The sequence below is a fragment of the Neophocaena asiaeorientalis genome, unplaced genomic scaffold (assembly GCF_003031525.2).
Source record: "Neophocaena asiaeorientalis asiaeorientalis breed wild unplaced genomic scaffold, Neophocaena_asiaeorientalis_V1.1 scaffold229, whole genome shotgun sequence".
Taxonomy (NCBI): Eukaryota; Metazoa; Chordata; class Mammalia; order Artiodactyla; family Phocoenidae; genus Neophocaena; species Neophocaena asiaeorientalis.
In genome coordinates, this window is record NW_020174096.1 from 3,488,887 (window position 1) to 3,509,339 (window position 20,453).

Sequence of the window (20,453 nt, forward strand, 5' to 3'; positions counted from 1 at the left end):
ACAATTCTTACATGTACTGTAAGGATCCTCTCTCATCTTTCTAGTCTTCATGTAAAGAGACAAAATCTGGGTTAATACCTGTCCTTTTCTGTCTTACTGTTTGTTAAATTTTTTGGAAGAAGTTTTATATTCCCTATATTATATAGTTCAAATAAAGCTTTTGCTATCTTTTGTTGAATGATTTCTGAAAATTACACCTATTTCTAAATTTTTTGCTTTGTTTTAAAGCTGACATCTGCTTAATCAAGAATAGTATCTCATTCTGTCTTTAGAAATTATCATACTTAGATAACCAGTTACCTGATTATAATAGATATATTGACCTGGGCGTACCACAGAAACTAAAGTTCAAGAACTTGTAGTCTCATCCATTTCTCAGGCCTAGGTCACAAATAAAAATTCCACCAAATTAGCTTTATTAAAAATTGTTTTAAATAAAGGGATACTCTAAATAGGTTATGAAAACTCCAGGAATAGGAGGAAAGAGTGTGAGAAAAATCACTCCATAATCTTACTATGGTTTCAAGTTTGGTTTCCTATGTATCATTTTAATACAGTTGCAATCATATTGTGGATAGGGTAGCCTAGTCCTTTCACATAACACATGCCAAGGATTTTTCCATATTATCACAAAACTTGAAAAACCATCATTTAAAATGTCTGTATGGTATTTTACTAGCAGGCATTATATAGTTACACAATTTATCTAAACATTCTCCTGCTTTTAGTCACTTTGGTGACATTTTCTTTTAAAAACAAAATTTCAGGATCCATAGTAATAATTTGCCGTAAGTCATTCAGTTAACTTACTGGCTTCTGTGGTTAAATATTGTTTTTCATTGCTCCACTTGCTCCATTTCCAGAAGGGGTCAGTACAACAACGAATCCGAAAAGTATATATAGTATATGGATTTAATTTATCCACAGCAGCAAGATAACTTGAATTTTCTATTCCTTTCATTGTGACATTCCGCTATTAGAAACAAATATATATATTACATATACAATATCACATGTATATAAATACATACATACACTCATATACTTTTTTTACAAGAAAGCCTCCCAAATTTGTAACATAAATTGACTGAATGTCATAAGAGTTTACCTCTATAAAACCAAAGACAGTTCATCCACTATATTTTAATTCTTATATAAATGCTAAATCAGTGAAATTATGTTCTGCAACAGCAATAAGTAAAATTGAAGTATCTTTTTAGTCCAAATGTTGGATCTAAGTAATAATGGTCAATTAATTATGCAGAGAAGATGATATTCAGTCAATGGTTAATGGTAATGCAATATACCTTAATATAACTTAGTAATCTAAGATGACCTTGAGGATTAAATACATTATTCAGATGATATCTGGAAACTGACTGGAGGCAGGCATCATCTTATGCATCTTTTTTTATATGGCACTTAGAACCTCTAGTGTGGTGCTAAACATGTAGACTATTCAATATTTAAACTGAATAAATTAAGATGAAGCAATTCTAAACAAATTTGAGGATTTGCATGTCTCAGGAAAGTCTCTGAGTTCCCAATTACTTATTGCAAAGAGGCCTTCTGGGTTACGTTTTGCAGTTTGACTGATTTTCTAGAAATTATCAATAAGCTTCCAAGTGACTATTTAAGTACATCATTTATTTTGGACCTACCCCAAATTACAAGATGGTGCAGCATAAAAGTCAACCTAAGGATGTAAAATGTACTAAAAAGCCGTGTTCTGACTTATAACGCCCAATTATAACTTGCTCCTATTGCGGCACTTAGCAACTTTAAAAATCACATCTTCTCTTTGGTGCCGATTAGTCCATTAACTAACACCAACAGTTACAGCAAAAACTACTAATTCATTCACAAATTTATTGAGCACCAGTTACATGCCAGGTACTATACTAGACCTGGAAATATTCTGAGTAGTAGAAGTCAAACTTACGTTCTATAATATCTGGTATTATAACTGTTTTTAAGTGCTAAATATAATGCTGTTATGATATTGATATATAATGTCTTCACACTTAGTAAATCTCTATAATAAGTAATCTGAGCGCTTGTGCATACCAATTTACTTAATTCTTTTTGAAAACTAAGTATGTTATCCAAAATAATCTCAAAGGAAGTTTAGAGAAGAATCTTACTCACCAATGCATGTACTGAGTTAGTTTTATTAATTTCAATTTGACATAACAGTTTAATCTTTGCAAAGCTGCCCGGTAAATGCCAGGAAAGTGTAACAGCTGTTGAACTGATATCCTTCACTTTGATTGAAGTAGGAATATGGGGATGAACTGTAAATACAATTTTCAAAGATTACTTTGAAAGCTCTTTTCTAATATGACAAGTGAGAGTCAAAGAAAACAAAAAACAGAAGAGATGTCATCAGTGCTGATCAACAATGTTCCACCCACTGTTGTGTGGAATACAAATCTCACCTTTACTGCTGACACCAGGCCAGCATTGTTTAAGAACCATTCACGCTCAAGGTTCCTCAGTTGGCATCAGAAATACTAAAAGGTAGTAAGTCAGTCTCCACCTTTAAGGAACCCCTCATTTACTTGGGGACTGACAAACAGAAAGAAGGAAAATCAACAAGAGTATATACATTAAGTCCTAAATGCGTGGTACAGATATTCACTGCTACAGGAATTTAGATGTAAGTGCAGATGTACAGTGAAGATAGGACTTAAGATGAGCTTTGAAGGATGAATCAGAATGAAACTGGCAAAACAGTTGCAGAAAATCATTTCAGGCTGGGGTCTTGGCAAGAACAAAGGTACAGTGAAGCAAACCGCACATTACACTGGTGATAGTGCATATACCAAATTGAGTGATAGGAAAGAATCATGTGGAAGATATGGCTGAAATGGCAGAGGGCAGAAAAAAAAAATATAAAACTGCCATGCAAGTATAAGATGTAGCTTTTGTGACCTTATGGAAAAAATCAAGACATAACAAAAAAGATGAGAAGGAATAATTGATAAAAGTGACATATTCACAAGTAAGGCAACCTTACGCCCCTGACTGTCTCTAAGAGAAGGCCTCTACGCCACTGCTCTGTGTGTTGCAGAGCCTGGCACAGGGTTGATACACGTGGAATGAACACAGGAATGAGTGCCAAAAAGACAGGCCTCTTTTATTTCTATTTTGAGCTGTACCTTAATAGGGTTGGTAAAAATCCAGAAATCATCAGCAGTAAAAAGGAACAAACTATTTACTGATACACACTTGGATGGATCTCAAGGACATCATCCTTAGTAAAAAATGCCAACCTCTAAAGGTTAAATAGTGTACAACTCCATTTACACACCATTCCCAAAATAACAAAACAATAGCGATGAGGAAGAGACTAGCTGTTTTCCAGGAACAGAGATTCTAGCACGCGCCCGTGTGTGTTGATGGGGGTGTGGGTGGTGTTGCTACAGTGACAGCGGGAGGCGGTTCCTGTGGGCGACAGAAGAATTCTGTATCTGAACTGTATTGGTGGGTTGCATGAATCTTTAAGTGGATCCGACTGCACAGAACTACACACACACACACACACACACACACACACAATTAAATGCATATAAAAACTGGTGAAAACTGAGCAAGGTCAGTAGTCTGGTTCAGTGTTGAACCAGGGTCAACTGCCTAATTTGGACATGGTACTACAGTTACATAACATGCTACCACTGAGAAAGTCAGATGAAGGACTGTAATTATTTTTACAACCACCTGTCAGTCTACAACTATTTCAAAATAAAAAGGTTTTAAAAATTGGGCAGGGCTTCCCTGGTGGCGTAGTGGTTGAGAGTCCACCTGCCAACACAGGGGACACAGGTTCGTGCCCCGGTCCAGGAAGATCCCACATGGCGCGGAGCAGCTGGGCCCGTGAGCCATGGCCGCTGAGCCTGCACTCCGCCGCGGGAGAGGCCACAACAGTGAGAGGCCCACGTACCGCAAAAAAAAAAAAGAAAAAAAAATTGGGCAAAAAACTATTTTCAGAAATCAAAAACTATCAGATAAAGCCACTTACAATTTCTATGAAACGATTAATTCAAATTTTTATTTGAATTTAATAAAACAGTGAAACTTGAAATTATAAAGATTTTTAAATGAAATTTACAAAATTAGTATTAAGTAAATATAAAGGAAATAATCAGTAAAAAGAAATCCCTAGAAGCACTTTTCATTAATCTCGAGACATTTTACCACTTCTAAAGTTATTTTTAAGACACTGGTTTATGCAGCAGCTTACCTTTTTCAGTTATGTTAACTAAAAGTGTTGATTCTGATTGACCCAGAGGATTTCGAGCATTCAACGTAAAATTGTATAGTTCTTGATTTGGAAGCATTTGAAAGAATAACTGATAGCTTTCATTTGTGGGCAACTCAACTCTTTTAAATCTAACATATTTTCCTGAAAAACTGAATTAAGAGAACATTAAAGAATATTAAAATAATTTCAAAATGGCAAGAGATTTATTGCAGGAAAAGATGAATGGGTAAATTTCTAATAAATGGTTTTTTTTAAAAGTCTGTATTTCTAATTATAGATATACTACATACTCAGGGAAGAAAATATATACAAGGCAGAAAACAGAAGAAAAAAATCAGCCATTAAGCCCACTACCCAGAGACAGTCTCTGTTCATATATGAGGATTCTTCCTTCTAGAGGCTTTTTAAAAAAGACAACAAGATATCGAGTCTGCATGTGTTTAAAATGCAGTATTTATAGTATACCCAATTTTCTACAGCATATTTTGTTTTATATTTGTTCTCATAAATGAAACAGAGCATCTTCTTATATCATTTAATATCCTTCCAAGGTACTCCTCACTGTTCTGACAACCTTTCCCAGAGACCTTTACCTTTCAAATAAAGTGTAACTTGTATTGCGTGGGCCCACCAAGAACGTCGGTCTTCCTGGATTCCAAGTGCATATAATCTCTTTTAAGTCATATGTCTCACAGTTCAGTTTTTGAGGAATATCAGGTGGATCTAATAAAAAAAAAAGAAAAAAAAGTAGTTACTTTGATTATGTATATTTTCTCTGAAAACGTTATGTTTCATAAATGTTAATTACATTTTGGACAATTTCCTTAAAAAATCATTTGCTTACATTTTGAATGGTGCCGGAATTACCATTCTTTGTATAGCATGTTGTTTCAGAGTTCATATTACATTAGGAGTGATGGATTAACATATACTTAAGAGTGACCATTAGCTCATTTGGAAACTCCCCAATAGCAACCTGAAGAGATCAACTATCATGTTTTCCCCTTAAATCCCATTTCAGAGTCCATCAAATCTCTCAAAGGAACCTTTGTCCAACTAGTTAAATCAGAAAAATCTACGGGTTAATAGTATTATTACCTATCCTTTTTTACTGTGATTTGAAAAGAAGTACCAAATCATAAGTCAGTATAAGCCATGGTACAAGTTTCAGAGTTCTTAAATAAGTTATAAGGACTATTATTTACAAAGTCACTCTTGGTAAAATTCTACATATCCCTATATTCCAAGGGACTACTGATCTTTTGTTGTTTTTCTTCTTTAATGAGACTGTTCTGTTTTTGTAGGGGCAAGACTAGAAAAAGAAAAAAAGTTGTTTTGTTTTTGTTTTGTGAGACAGAGTGATAAATAAAAATTCTACAGTCTGACACTGATTATAGAAAGTGATATTTCTGTAATCTTACTTAACCAAGCATATACAGAAACTGATATTTCCTACTGTCATATTTATCCAAACTATCTTCCATGGAGGTAAGTTTTGTTAAACGACTATCTACTCATTGAAAAAGTCTAAAAGATAACTTTATTTTTAAAAACCTGAATTTTTAAAATAGTCCTTAGTTTATCAAACAAGACCTAGAAAATTTCACATACTTTCCCCAGAGATAAGCATTACATCCTTCAAGTATCTTAGGTAACATTAAGAGAAGTAATGAGTATTTATATGAAAGTTTACCAACTGGATAATAAAACTAACACTGACATATTTATTTTGAAAACTGTTTTAAACTTAAGGACAAACTTTTGGTCGTTTTATTAAATTCACATACCCCAAATTTTGAGGATATTTAAAATGCTGATTATTTTAGGATCTGGCAGATATATTAAGTTGAAATACTTAAAATCCAAATAACAGGAGCAAACTAGACAGAAGTAGAAGGAAAAATTGAAGGAGAAATAAATATGAGAGGGCAGTACTTGAAATATACTGATTTTCTTTTCAAAGAAATTCACTTACAAAAGAATCAAGTGAAGCCAAGTAAAAGCTCAGTATAAATCAGTTGTCTTTCTATATAGCAGTCTATAGAAAATGCAATTTAAAAACATCAATTTTTAATAGCACCAGAAAACATCAAACTAGGAATAAATTTACCAAAAGATATAAAAGACCTCATATCACTAAAATAAATCAAAGAAAATCTAAATAAATGGAAGGCTATACCATGTTCATGGTTTGGAAGACTCAATATTGTAAGAATAAAATTCCTCCTAAATTGATAGATTTAATGTAATATCAATCAAAATCCTGGCATGTTTGAATGTGTATGTGTGTATGTAGGGGAAAACTGACAAGCTGATTCTAACATTCTTTTCAGCCTTTTCAGTAAAGGATGGGATAACAGGCTACCCATAAGGGAAAGGAAAGAAAATCTTGATCCCTAACTCACACCACAGTCTGCCCTTGCTGCAAGTTTCTAAAGAGCTCCCTCTGAAGTGAAATGTTACTGTTCCTGAAATGACAAATATTGATCAATATTTCAACCTCCAAATGTTATAAATGAAAGCTAAATTATGAACTAAATAGCACTATGATAAAAGATTAGAACATTGTTAGAAACAATAAAAACAGTGAATATTCTCATCTTTTAAGTTTTAATTTTTTATTTCATTCTTTTAAGTGAGTACCTCACTTTTTGGTATCACTTATCAAGCAGTTTCACTACACTGGTTCTTTACTTAGACTCCATGATCATTTGTGAGGAATGCTGCACATCACTTCCTAAAATTCCATTTAGGAAAGAAAATTTAATTATTTAAATTTCTAAAATTTAAATTTGAACATATCCTCACTCTCACTTGAATTCCAAAATGCCTTACTGGAAGGCAAAAAGAGAGTAAGGTTACAGCCATCAAGCTGAGAAGGGCACCTAATCCCCTTCCCTTGGGAATCTATCAGCAACTGAATGTAATTTATCATAAATTTCTATGGAAGTAAAAAAGTGACTGAAAGCGGCTGATCCACAGCATAACCGACAATCATAAGGAAAAAAAAAGCATAGGAAAAGGAAAAGGAAAAGGAAAGAAAAATCACTGAGTGAGCAAAAGAAAATGACAAAATCCATTCACTACATTTCACACACTTTATTCATGAGACCCTTGGACCACTAGAAACTTTAAGTTCCGAATGTGAGCAGGAAGGGAAGCACTGCTGGAGGCAAAGCCATCAGTGCATTATAACATTACAGTTACTACAGGGGAGGGGACAGAAAAACTCTAAATACCAAAGTATCTGTGGGGCTTCCCTGGTGGCGCAGTGGTTGAGAGTCCGCCTGCCAATGCAGGGGACATGGGTTCGTGCCCCGGTCCGGGAAGATTCCCACATGCCGCGGAGCGGCTGGGCCCGTGAGCCATGGCCACTGAACCTGCACGTCCGGAGCCTGTGCTCCGCAACGGGAGAGGCCACAACAGTGAGAGGTCCGTGTACCACAAAAAAAAAAGTATCTGTGGATGCACAACACAAGCCATATAGGTAGGGCAGTCCACCCACAACAACTTTTGGAAACGTCACGGAATGTAGAAGTGACCAGGTTAAAAGATGCCCCTGCATTACGGAGAGTACATCAGACACAGAACACAGTGAGAGGGGGACTCTTCCTCCCCCCATGTCCTGCAGCCACCCTCCTCTCATCAGAGAAGTGTAGGTTATGCTTTTGAAAGATTTTGTGTAAAATCATTACAATTTCTTTAATTCAGGTACTTTAAAAAAAGGTATGCTTTAATTAGGTGGGAAATTAATTTATATGAAGAAATTCCTAAATGATGTAGGAGTAAGAAATATTATATACTACCTGCCCTTGACTCAACAAAGCTGTTAACTAAGAATTTAAACTAAAAATTAGCAGATGAATGTTTCAAATCTTTATTACAAAAGCTACAAATTATATAGATACAGGTATGTAGAAAACAAGCTTAGAATTCACCTTAAAACAAGCAAAAATGCTGGTACCCTCATATGTCATTTGTATCAAAGAATAAAAAAATAAGAAAGAAACAAAATCATCCCCCGGAAAAAGCACTAAGGCTTTCAAAGAGGACCAAAACAGATTAATAGGAACTCTTTTCTTAAAAAAAAAAAAAATTATATACTTACATCCTGCAAAAATAACTGTTCCAAACATGTTATCTTCTACAGAGAAAACCACATTTGTTCCACTACTTTCGGAAGCAGAAATATTACGGATCTTGATTGCAACATTTCTCCCATCAAGATGGATAAGGGGACAATATGTACTGCCAATCTGTGCTGATAACACTTCTTCTTGAGTCACACAACATACTGTTATATCTGAGCCTACAAGTAGCACTCTGTCTTGAGGAAAAACCTTAGTCTGAGAATCAGGAGACCCTAGAAAGAGCAAAAGGAATTATAAATACTTTAGAAGTCTTTTACATAAATTAGCCCAGTGTACATAAAACACACTGTTAGGTACTTTGTAATTATGGTGGCCCAAAGATAAGGTATGCCCCCCAGGTTTCAAAGGAGCAAGACATACACAAGAAATAAAAATGTGTGTGGTTTTATTTACTTATGATGGGGTGATGGGGGCGGGGAGTAGAGGGGACTGCAGGTCGCCGTGTAAGGTCACAGGTTAATATCTAAGAAGTCTAAACGTTCAAAGTAAGTGGGTTTATCCACATGTGAAAAATCCACACCAAGAAAAAGGTACACATTAAATAATTCCATTCCTTTGAAATTATTCTATGTATTTAGATCAGATGTCCTCATTTCCATCAGCTTACATGCATGGTTAAATACTCCACATCCTAAAAAGCACTTTCTAAAAAAAATCCCAACTCTGTAGGTTAAAGTCACCCTTTTGTTTTTATTTTCCTAAATAGCCAATTTAAAAATATTATCTCTAGTCTCCTTTCTACCTACTCACTCTTTAATCTACCGCAATCTGGCTTCTACTCTGGCCACTTTACTAAATGGCTCCACGGCCTAACTGCTCAATCCAGTGGCCACGTCTTAGTAATCTTTCCTTCAACTTCCACAGCATCTGGTATGTTGCCTAAAGTCTTCCTTCTCAAAACTCCCTTCTCTCTTGGGGTGTAGACTACTTACTTTTGCTACTCTTAACCCTCTGGCTGCTGTTTGTTTTGCTGGCCTCATTTTCTTCCATCCTCCCCTCCTCATACAAGCTTCTAAGAGATGTGTCCTTGGTCTTCATGCCCCTTTCCTTGAGTTATGTTAACCTCCAAGATTTAAAAATTTTCACATCACGTATGTTAACGATTCTCAAATACACAGTTGACCCTTGAACAACACGGGTTTGAACTGCATGGGTTCACTTACGTGTGGATTTTTTTCAATAGTAAATACTACAGTACTACAGGATTTGCGGTTGGTTGAATCCTCGGATGTGGAAGCACACATACGGAGGTTCCACGGGTATGGAGGGCTAACTATAAATTATGTGTGGATTTTCCACTACATGGAGGGTCGGAGCCCCTGGGGGTTACCCAGTTGTTCAAGGGTCAACTGTGTATCTCCAGTTCGAACTAATCACCTGGATGCCGAATTTGTATTCCCAACTGACAATGAGAAATTGCTCCCACGCACTTCACAGCTACCTCAAGCTCAACACATTAAAATTGAAATTTATCTTTCCCACCTAGGTTGTTCATATAGTTTCTGTCTCATTGGACAGCATCACCAGCTACCCAGCTGCCCAAACTAATAGTCATCTTCGGCTCTATTTCTCCCCTACCAGTCACTGATTCTAATTCGGTCTCTTCAGTGTTTTCATACTTCTTCCCTCTTTTCATTTCTAAACCCAGGTGTCCTATTTTATACCTTCACTGTCTTTTGCTGAACTACAAGATTCTCCTTATTAATCTGCCTGCTTCCAGTCCTTCCTGCCTCTGATCCATTTCTCCGTATTGTCACTAGAGTAAATAATCTACAATGATTACCAGCCTTTTAAAGCACTTTATTTTATTGTCAACAATTTTCTAGGCCCTCTCTCACACTGCCAACATTATACCTGCATGAGTTTTAGTCAACGTACAGATGAGTTTTGATATACCTGCAGATTCACACTGTTAATTTTATTTTATTTTTTTGGCATGCGGGATCTTAGCTCCCCGACCAGGGGTCAAACTCGCGCCCCCTTCATTGCAAGCTCGGAGTCTTAACCACTGGACTGCCAAGCAAGTCCTATACTTGCGGATTCCCATGTTCTCTGCAGTAACTGCAGCTCACAGCAGTCTGCTCTATGGGCAAGAAATTGGGAGCTCTATTTTAAAAATATGGACTTGATCTCATTACCGCCTACATAAAATTTTTAAATGTTCTCCCAATGTCTATTCGAAGTGATTTTTTAAACCTGGATGCTTATCTAATCACTCAGTATGTTCTTTAAAAATACAGATTTCTGAAGCCTATCTCAGAGTTTTTGAATCAAAATGTTCTGGGGCAGAAGACTTGGAAGATCCCCAGGTGACCCTCATGCATCCAAATGGGGTTCAGAGAACTAAAACCGTGAGCTAAACCCTACCCTTAAGCAAGACTAATCTAATTCATCTGAAATGAAAATCCTTTAAATATGCACTTACAAGAGATGTTCTTCAGTGGGCTCCAGTCGCTCCACTCTTTGCGACCAGAGAACTGAGGCTCATCAATGTAGCATCTAATTCCCACATAGTGAGTGGCGCACTCCAAGGGCATGTCTGATGTCCAGCTCCAGTGATGAATTGTATCTCTGCCATTCAGAGTTGTATTGTGGGTCACCTACAAAATGAACACAAACACAAAATTCTATTTCCAAGTACTATGTCCTGCTTAATCTTAGGGTTAAAAAAAACACAACAGACTGTATACAATTACCAGCTAAGTAAATCTAAGCTTTGTTCTTTTGTAAAACTATCTGTTTTCTATAAGGCATAAAAGGAGAGTTGTAGTAACGATAATTATGATTCATTTATGTTTACTTCTTCAACTTTAGGGCCTACTTCATTATTACACAAGTTGTTAATATTCCAAAACATTCAATACAGTTCATGAGAAAATACAACATTGCCTAAAATGGTCCCATTTTCCATGGAGAAAAAACAGTTAATGCTTTCTTTATCTCCAAGGGTTAAAGTCAAAGAGAGGAGAGCATTTCGACAAAATAAACTATTATTTTAGACTGGATTTTTTTTTAATATAAGTGTCATATATTTCAAATTTTATTTTTAAATATGCAACTTATAATAACATAGAAAGCTTAATTTCAATTGTGGAAAATGGGCAAGATTTCAACCAAATATATGAGGATATACTAAAAGAGACCTTGGGACTTCTGGTTAAAGACAACAGATTAAATAAATGTACTTCCTTCTCTTTACTTCATGAAATTCCTCTAGAACAAAAGTACAAGATTTTTTTTTTTTTTTAAAGGCACAGATGCACAAGGGCAAAAAATTGAAGAAACAATACTGGTAAGATTCTGGACACTGGAAAGCAGATGGGCAATGGTAACTAACTACGCATTCTAAAGGCTGGGGCACTCCTGCCTTCTTCCCTACTCAGCCCCCAGGATACTGATGGCCAGGTACATACTCACCAGGTAAGAGTCTAAGCAAACTTTTCTAAGGAGCATATGAACAGGTCAAGATAAAAACCTAAAATAATATTAAGATTTTTCCAGCTTGACAGCCCATCCTAATCACATACAGTGATGCCCCAGCCAACAAGTCCCACCCAGGCAAACAAAAGTTCCAATTAGACTTGTTTTATTTTTTCAAGAACCACTCACTTAAATATGAGCAGCAACCAGGATGACCAGAAAGTGGAGAAAAAGTTCTAATGTGAAAGTCAAAGATCAAAACAACAACAACAAAAAAGCAATGTGAAAAAACAGAATGCACAGAAAGAAAAAAAATTTTAAATCACTGATATCCTCAAAGATAAGAAGAGATATTGCATCCATGAAACAAGAACATGATACATTTTTTTAAAAAAAGGACTAAGAAAAGGGATCGCTTGTATATTAAAAAGTATATTAATAGAAATTCAAAAGTGCAAGATAAACTTTACGAAAAATTGCTCAGAAAAATAGAGCAAAATACTGATGGAATGTAAGAATGATAAGATAATTAGAGGAAAGGTCAGAAAGGTACAATTTCTAAAGAACAGAAGTTCTAAGAAAAAAAGGAGAAAAAAGAGATGAGGAAATCAAAGACATAAAATAAGAATTTCCCAAGCTGACAGGCATGTGTTTTCAGACTGAAAGGGGCCTAAAGAGTGTCCAGCACAAGAGATGAAGATAGATCTACAATGAGAAGCAAATGGAACAATGCCTTCAAAATCTTGAGAAAATTTTCCAACCTAGGATCTTTTACCCAGCTAAACTAGCAATCATGAGTGAATGCAGAATAGACATCTTCAGAAATGTAGTATCTCAATGTATTCATCAAGTAGCATTTTACATTCCCACCAGAAGGGTATGAAAGTTCCAATCCTTCTGCATCTTCTCAATATTTGGAATTGACAGTCTTTTAAATTTTCCTGGCAACTAATTTAAATTTTTTTAAATAAAATATATCTGTAAGCTACCACTGCAGTTAGCAGAGAGTATCTACAAAAAATAGCAAATAACTACTAGAATTTATGCTTCCACCAAAATGAGGAAACAAGGAATTCAGGAAAAAGAGGATCCATCATAAGACAACTATAAAAGGAATACTCTGAATGAGGATGAACCATAGCTTCCTAACAAATGTGTTGAAAAACAAAGAGGTTTGTCTTGAATGGGTTATAGGTACCCAGGTATTAATCTCTTCAAACCAAGGGTTGGCTACTGGGAGTGGAGGCTGCTGGAGCTCCTGAGAAACCTCAGAATACTCAGCTATTTGCCACACTTTGTGCTATACAAATATTTGGCAGCATCCACATGAGCTCTTACATGAAAAGGGTCAGGAAGTAAGTCAAAAGGCCCTCAGAGAGATGTATTCAGAAAGACAAAACTGATGTTTGTTTGAACATTTCGACAGATTTACACAACACAGAAAGAATTTAGGATTGAATTAATGAAGCAGACAAATAAAAACTATAAGTACAAGACAATACGAGAAGATGTACAAGAAAAAGGAAAAGAATATAAACACTATTTGGTTCAGTTATAAATAGTGTTTACATTACTGTAATCCAAATAATGAATACTGGTCTACCAAAAATTATAACATAATGATATTGGAAAAAAATAAGTGGAGAGAGAGAGAGAGAGAGAGAGAGAGCGCGTGCGTGTGCGTGCACATACGTGCGAGTGTGTGTCCCTGGGCTGGGAAGTGAGACAGGACTAAATTCTCATTTTCCATTGTGGGAAGTTAATAAAACATTGCTCAAAAACCTGAAATAATAATAACAGCAACATAAGCAGGCTATCTGGAAAAATGGAGACAAATAATAAAAGAATCAGCTAAAAGAATTCCTTGTTTACAAGAGAGAAAAATGAGAGGAGGAGAGAGGGCTGCATAACTACCAGGCATCATTCACATCCTGGCTTGCGCAGTGCAAAGCTTCCACAGCTGTATGTGAGGCTGCGGGCAGAAAATGTCGAGTTATAAATGAAACACTATAAATTAAACTTATAAATGAAACTCACATTTATAGTGTTTCATGATCTTTAAGCTATTACAAAATAATAGCATTATAACCTGTCATAAAATGACTGATTATAAGCAATTCTACCTTAAATACTAATACTAATAATATAATTATGAATAAAAATGTCATATTTTACTATGGACAGGAGTAACTTTTTAAAATTAATTTGTTCTAGCTCTATTTTTCTTGCCTCTTGCTATTTTTCCACATAGAAAGATTTTTCTCCAAAGATCATATTCCAAAAAGTAGGGAATTACTATCTTGCCATTGCTGTCTTATTACACACCTTGTGGCAATGAGTTACAGGACCTTAGAACAATATTTCTATTCATTTATGTTTGATTTCACTTACATGTCAAAGAGTATCCCTCTTACTCCAGCATCCCTCAGTTAAAAAAACAAACCAACCATCTAGCTCCCAAAGGAAGTAATAACAACTAATAGCTGTTTAGTAGCTTTATAAATATCCTATCATTTACTACAGCAAATATTAGCACCATTTTACAAATAAGAAAAAGGAGGTTTTGAGAAGTCATCCTAAGCCAGTAAGTAGTAACGCAGAATATAAAATGTTAGGCCATAAAAAAAGCTACACAATACAATTTTAAATAAGTAATAGTTTTGAGACAACAATGGTAGAGCTATATCACAGTTAGCTGCAAATCAGACTGACACACAAGAATTGCCATTAAAACTCAAGAAAAGAGAGGGCATTTTTACATTGAGGTAATTAGAATGGGCTTTAAAATAAGGGATAGGATTTGACCTGGGTCTTGAAATGTGTATTCAATTTGTATAGGTGAAAAGGAAAGGGAGGGCATCTTAGATGAAAATAAGTATACTGATTATGTAATACAATACAGATGGTACTGGTTAAGGAAGAGCACAGACTCTGGAATCAACTGTCTGGGTTTGATTCCTGGCTCCTCCACTTAATGTCTTCCTGTGACTCTGTATCTTCATCTGTAAAATGGGGGTGATGCTAATAGAGCCTCCCCCAGGGGCCTGTTGTGAAGATGCAAACTATTAACATATAGAGAGCTTTCACAATAGTGCCGGGAAGGGGAATGCCAGAAGCACTGGAAACAAGATAACTACAATTATGGCTGCTATTGTTTCAGGATGTAATACATAGGTTGTCAAAAAGGAAAAATAATACAGTGACTATGAAATACAGAATAATCCTATTTATTATCTTTACTATTTTATCTATGTACTTAGGCAAATAAACTGTAAAATCATGGTCTTCTAATTCTTAAGTCTATAACTAGGCATATTTCAAGTGCATTAAAGAGGAAAAGAGTAAAAGGATGAAAGAGGGAATTCCCATGTACTAGCTGTCAATACTTCTCACTGCTATATCTCACTATTCCTTAGATTAATAACAAACTAAAGATGGATCATTAGGAAACTATTCATAAACAAGATTTTAAAATTAGATTAAAAAAACCATGTACTATTAAATATAAGAATGTTATTTTGGATTCAGATAAATTCAAACTTATAGATTTATTCCAACTTACAGATTTATACAAACTTATAGATTTATACTTATAGATTTCTCAACAATTACTATGGCTAAATATGTTGCAAAACATTTATTTTTATGTCTGTTAGATAATTTATAGTAATATATAAATTAAATTATATGTATATTTTTAATTTCATTTATGTAAAAACATGCATATAAAAAAGGTTTGACAGGAATACACAAAGATATTGTTTACTATGCTCAAGTGGCAGAATCATGGATTAATCCTCCCTTAATTTCCTAAACTTCCTATAATGGTTACACATTATTTCATTAATTTAGTGAGTTTTTTAGGCATAGCATACAGTTTTTAATGAACCCCCAAAGGATATCTGATTTACTTCTTTAATAATCTAAAGGTTCACTGTTGCCACTTTAAAATTATAAAAAAGTATTCAGTTTCTTTAATGTCACAGGAAAAAAACTATTTTTGCTCAAACTTACTAATTTTATGATTTCCATATTCTTTTTACGTAGAACTTTGATTTCCCAGATGACATTTGAGTGATGTGGAAAAACAGAACCCTTGTCATTCCACTTTAGGTGTAATGTAGAAGTTGAGAAATCAGCAGACAAATCCAAGATCTCTGGAACATCTGGAATGAAGGCTTAAAAAAAGGAAACAAAAGATAAAACTTAGTCAAATAAGTAACTATGTTTCATATTATAATCCCATTAATCAACTAATGTTAAACTCTACTTCTTGATCAAAAAACAATTAAGGATTAAAGTAAATTCTTGCACCTCCTACTGAAAAAAGAGAATAAATATATGTATTTATTTGTATAAGCAGCTCCCAGTTGTTCATCAGCCAAATCTGAGAAAATTATTTACCAGCCCGCTGTTTCAAATCCATAATACATCTTCTAATACAAACAGCAACTGAGTTCCCACAACACTCCAGTGTCACTGGGTCTGAAATCTCCAAGCAGACAACATTGGAGAGAAGTAAAAAAGCTCCCTTTGTATAGATTATGGAGAGCTGGCCTTGGTAAACCTTTCCATCTGTTTTCTCTGCACCCTTCCCCACTCATCTCCAGTCACAGCCTGCATGCTAGGGAAAGTTACCCACTGGAGGATGCAATGAGCTACTACTGGCATAGGCAGCAGCAAACAGCAGCAAGACCGTGGTAGTGACCAAAGCATTGAGTTGAGGAAGCCAACAAGGTTCTAAGAAGTACTTGGCAGGATCTGGGAAGTCCTTCAGAAATGCTAGTTTGCAGTGGTGTGCAACAGGTCTGCAGGTGACTGAGAAAGAGATAAGGTGATCCAGCAGGAAACAGCTGGAGAAAGCCTGGCTATAGTAATAAGGATGTGGCTCAGGACGCCATATATGGAAAAGAAAGGACAAAATCTAATGGGCATTTCAAAGAAATGACTGGATCAAAGAAATGAAGGATTAGTAATAACAAGACATGAAAACATCTAAGATTTCTTCAAGTCACTAGCCCAGAAAGCAGGAAGAAAGGCAAAAGGAACCAGGGACAATTGTGAAGAGATGTGGGGGTCTGGCCATGGATGACTAAGTGTTGGGGAAAAAAAGACCATCAACGGAGGGGGAAGGTGCAGACAGTAAGTGAGAATGGGGACCAATCAGAGAGTGCACACAGACTCAAGAGGAACTCGCTGAGTGCAGCTCAGAAATGAACATAACACACTGACACAAAACAGCCGAAGCTTGTTTGAGAGCTAGTGACACAGTCACACCTTCAAGGAGCCAGAGACCCCAGCAAGAATCCCGAGAGGGAATGACGTAGAAGCAGAAGGAAACCAGAGAAAATCTGGGATCACTGAGATAAAAAGAAATGGGTTGCCGTCCAGGCCCAAGAAAACAGAGTTCAGAGAGGAAGGCTGAGAAAAGACCACTGGTGGTCTTTTGATGCTGGTGAGGGTACCGTCAATTCCTGAGAAAGAAGGCTGGCAGGGCAGTAGGCTCTGAAGCTGTAGTACAAAAGGTTAAGAGAAAAACCATGTTCAAGGATAGAGTCTCTCACAGGGAGAAACTGGTAAACTTAAAAAAAACAAAACAAAAAGGTAGCCGAAAGAGTAAGGTATTCTTCAACATCTTCAAGTCTTCCTACCTATAAGGAATGAGTATATTAATGAAAAATGTGGGGATCAGTGGAAAACACACAAGGTATGAGCCTGTTCTGTTCTATGAAATTCAGGCTTTCTGGTATGAAGGGCTCTTTCTTCCCTGTGCTCCCCTCAAATGACAGTAAGGTGAAGGTAAGTTGAAAGAAATCCAGAGTCACAGGCTCTCAGGCCCCGTATCTATCCTAGTGCTGCCCCACGAAGTTCAAGGACCATTAAGTCAAGTCACGTCCAGCACAACTGCGAGAGCTGACAGAGAGAGGGTGGCTGAACGTGCTGAAGAACAAAAATGGCAAAGCAGACTAATATAAATTATATGTAATATAACAGTCTTGGAACTTAAAAATAAGTTTTTACTAAACTTACTTAAAATGTACTGATCACAGGGCTCTACACTGGATTTACGTAAAATGTTTAGGGTTGCACAGGAAACAGAACATGTGGATTAAAGCCTAAAATATGCAGCAGTCAACAGCTACACAGCTACATGAGGACAGTGGAGGATGCTTTACACGAGAAGTTTAAGCGGGAAACTGCTTTTACAAAAGAAGGAGCAAATGAGGAGTAACAAGCTGATTCAGTGCCAGGAGGGACAAGTTCAAGGTGGCAAGGCAACCACACAGAGCAGAGGCTGCCAAGAACACGGATCCTTCAAATGTTCCAAGATGTCACAACGTAGTAACTTGAAATTATTAAACATGAGAGTACTTTATTAAGGCAACACTCATCTATTAAAATGCTTCCCTCCCTGAAAAGTACACATAATTAACATTTTATCTAAATAGCAGTGGGCTATTCTTCAAAACCCAAGTCGTATCTAGTATTTCCAGCTAAAGACAGTAACAGCCATAATTACAAATGAAAAGATTAAACATAGTTTTTTCACGACTTCATAGTATACTTCTTCATTGTATGCCAGGGAAGTTCCCCTAAGCTCCCACGAACTGTCATCTGCATTTTTCTCCAGCTAAAATACACTTGAGGACAATGTTAGCTTGCCTTCTAGAAACTACAAACTCTGCAGCTAGAAAAAATTTCATCAGTCTTGTTTATTTTTTAAATAAAGCTGGTTTATCTTTACCCATAACCTCCATGCCCCTTCTGCCTTAGAACATCAGAAGATGGGAGCTTTCCCAGCTCTTTTATAGGATCCACGTTATTTATTCTGCCTCATACAGATGCAAATTTTTAGGTTATTTTAAGAAACTTAAGAGATTAAAAATCTTACAAAGACTTATTTTTGTGCTTTCCCTTGTCAATTAGAAGCTTATTAGAGGGGACTTTCCCAGTGGCACAGTGGTTAAGAATCCGCCTGCCAATGCAGGGGACATAGGTTCAATCCCTGGTCCGGGAAGATCCCACATGCTGCGGAGCAACTAAGCCCGTGCACCACAACTACTGAGCCTGCACTCTAGAGCCCGTGAGCCACAACTACTGAGACCGTGTGTCACAACTACTGAAGTCCACGTGCTCTGGAAGCCTGCGTGCCACAACTACTGAGCCCGCATGCTGCAACTCCTGAAGCCTGCACACCTAGAGCCCGTGCTCCACAACAAGAGAAGCCCGCGCACCGCAACAAAGAGTAGCCCCCGCTTGCCACAACTAGAGAAAGCCCACGTGCAGCAACAAAGACCCAACACAGCCAAAAATTTAAAAAAAGAAGCTTATTAGATATATGTATATGTGTTAAACATCTTCTTTGCTTTATATGTATACTTTTGAAAGCATCTTAAGATTTGGAGAAAACTTAATTTCTCATACTTTTATTTAGTAGCAAACTGCCAAAGAACCCAAATCTTCTAATGCACAGCTCCACTATCATTTCACAGCATCTCTTGCATATGACAGGTGTTCAAAGGTTTGCTGATGGACCCACCTCCCTCTCTTATATTCATCTAATTTGCTTTTCATTTTCCTATCAGTATTTTTCTTATTTGAGTAGCAGTAGTAATATCTTAGTGTTAGGATACTGTTAATCTAATATTCAAATCACAATGAGGCCCATTATTATTAAAAATGCTGTCAACAAATTACATGCTATGCAAAAACAGTGAACTATTCATCAAGTAAGTCACCTAGAGTCTGTCCTGATTCGCCTTTCGAATTCTAACACTTATCTTCAAGTAGCTTCCCAGACAGAACCTTCGCAATCCCTACTGAAAAAGCAGACAGCACAAACTGGCTCTCTGACAGAGTCCTGGGGAAATTTTTAAAAATCTGGAATAAAATTAAGTTAGATTCCCTCATACCTTAGTACAAAATAATTCCAGATGGATGAAAGATTTAAGCATGATAACAAAACCAAAAACTCATGAAGAAAAATATCAAGAGATTCTATTATATAAAAATGAAAATCGGTGGTATAAAAAAACACCACAAAGTTTAAATTTTAAACTTGGAAAAGTATTTGTAGCAAGTAGGACAGAAGTGATAACCATACTATACAGAAAGCTCTTGTGAACTAATGAGGAAAAAGATGAATTTCAACATGAGAGAAAATTTACGAAGGATATAAATAGTTCAGAAAAGAATAAAAATGATAATTTAAAAGAGTAATCACAGAAATATAAAAATAACAGCGCTATAATTTGGGGGCCATCAGATTGAAATCGCAAAACTAAGAGAGAGAGACAATACCCAGTCCTGGCAAGGATGCAGACAAGCAGGCATGCTCTAATATGATGTCTGTGGGAATGCAAAAAGATTCAAAATGTGGGGGGAACAACTGGTAGCGGACATCAAGAGTCATAAAAAGCGGATGTCTTTAATGTAGCATTCCCAATTCTAGTAATTTAGCCTAAGAAAATCATCACACAAATTCAGCAACATATATGTGCAAAAAATGTTCATTAAAGCATTGGTAATAATGCTGAAAGACTAGAAATAAAAATCCCAATGTTAATAATCAATGACAATCCCAAACTCCCTAGCTATCCCTCCCCCACACACTTCCC

The 20,453-nt window shown here is 36.1% G+C and overlaps 1 protein-coding gene across 1 annotated transcript in view; it reads right to left on the minus strand.

Annotated features, from left to right (window-relative positions):
• Positions 1–20,453, minus strand: part of LIFR (LIF receptor subunit alpha) — a 57,564-nt gene that overhangs the window by 30,761 nt on the left and 6,350 nt on the right. Inside the window, exons 4-10 of the mRNA XM_024754651.1 lie at positions 15,850–16,013; positions 10,841–11,015; positions 8,373–8,627; positions 4,858–4,987; positions 4,244–4,413; positions 2,149–2,294; positions 811–973 (exon numbers count right to left, since the gene is read on the minus strand). Of these exons, the coding sequence (XP_024610419.1) occupies positions 811–973; positions 2,149–2,294; positions 4,244–4,413; positions 4,858–4,987; positions 8,373–8,627; positions 10,841–11,015; positions 15,850–16,013 (1,203 nt within the window). The remainder of the gene's footprint in view (positions 1–810; positions 974–2,148; positions 2,295–4,243; positions 4,414–4,857; positions 4,988–8,372; positions 8,628–10,840; positions 11,016–15,849; positions 16,014–20,453) is intronic.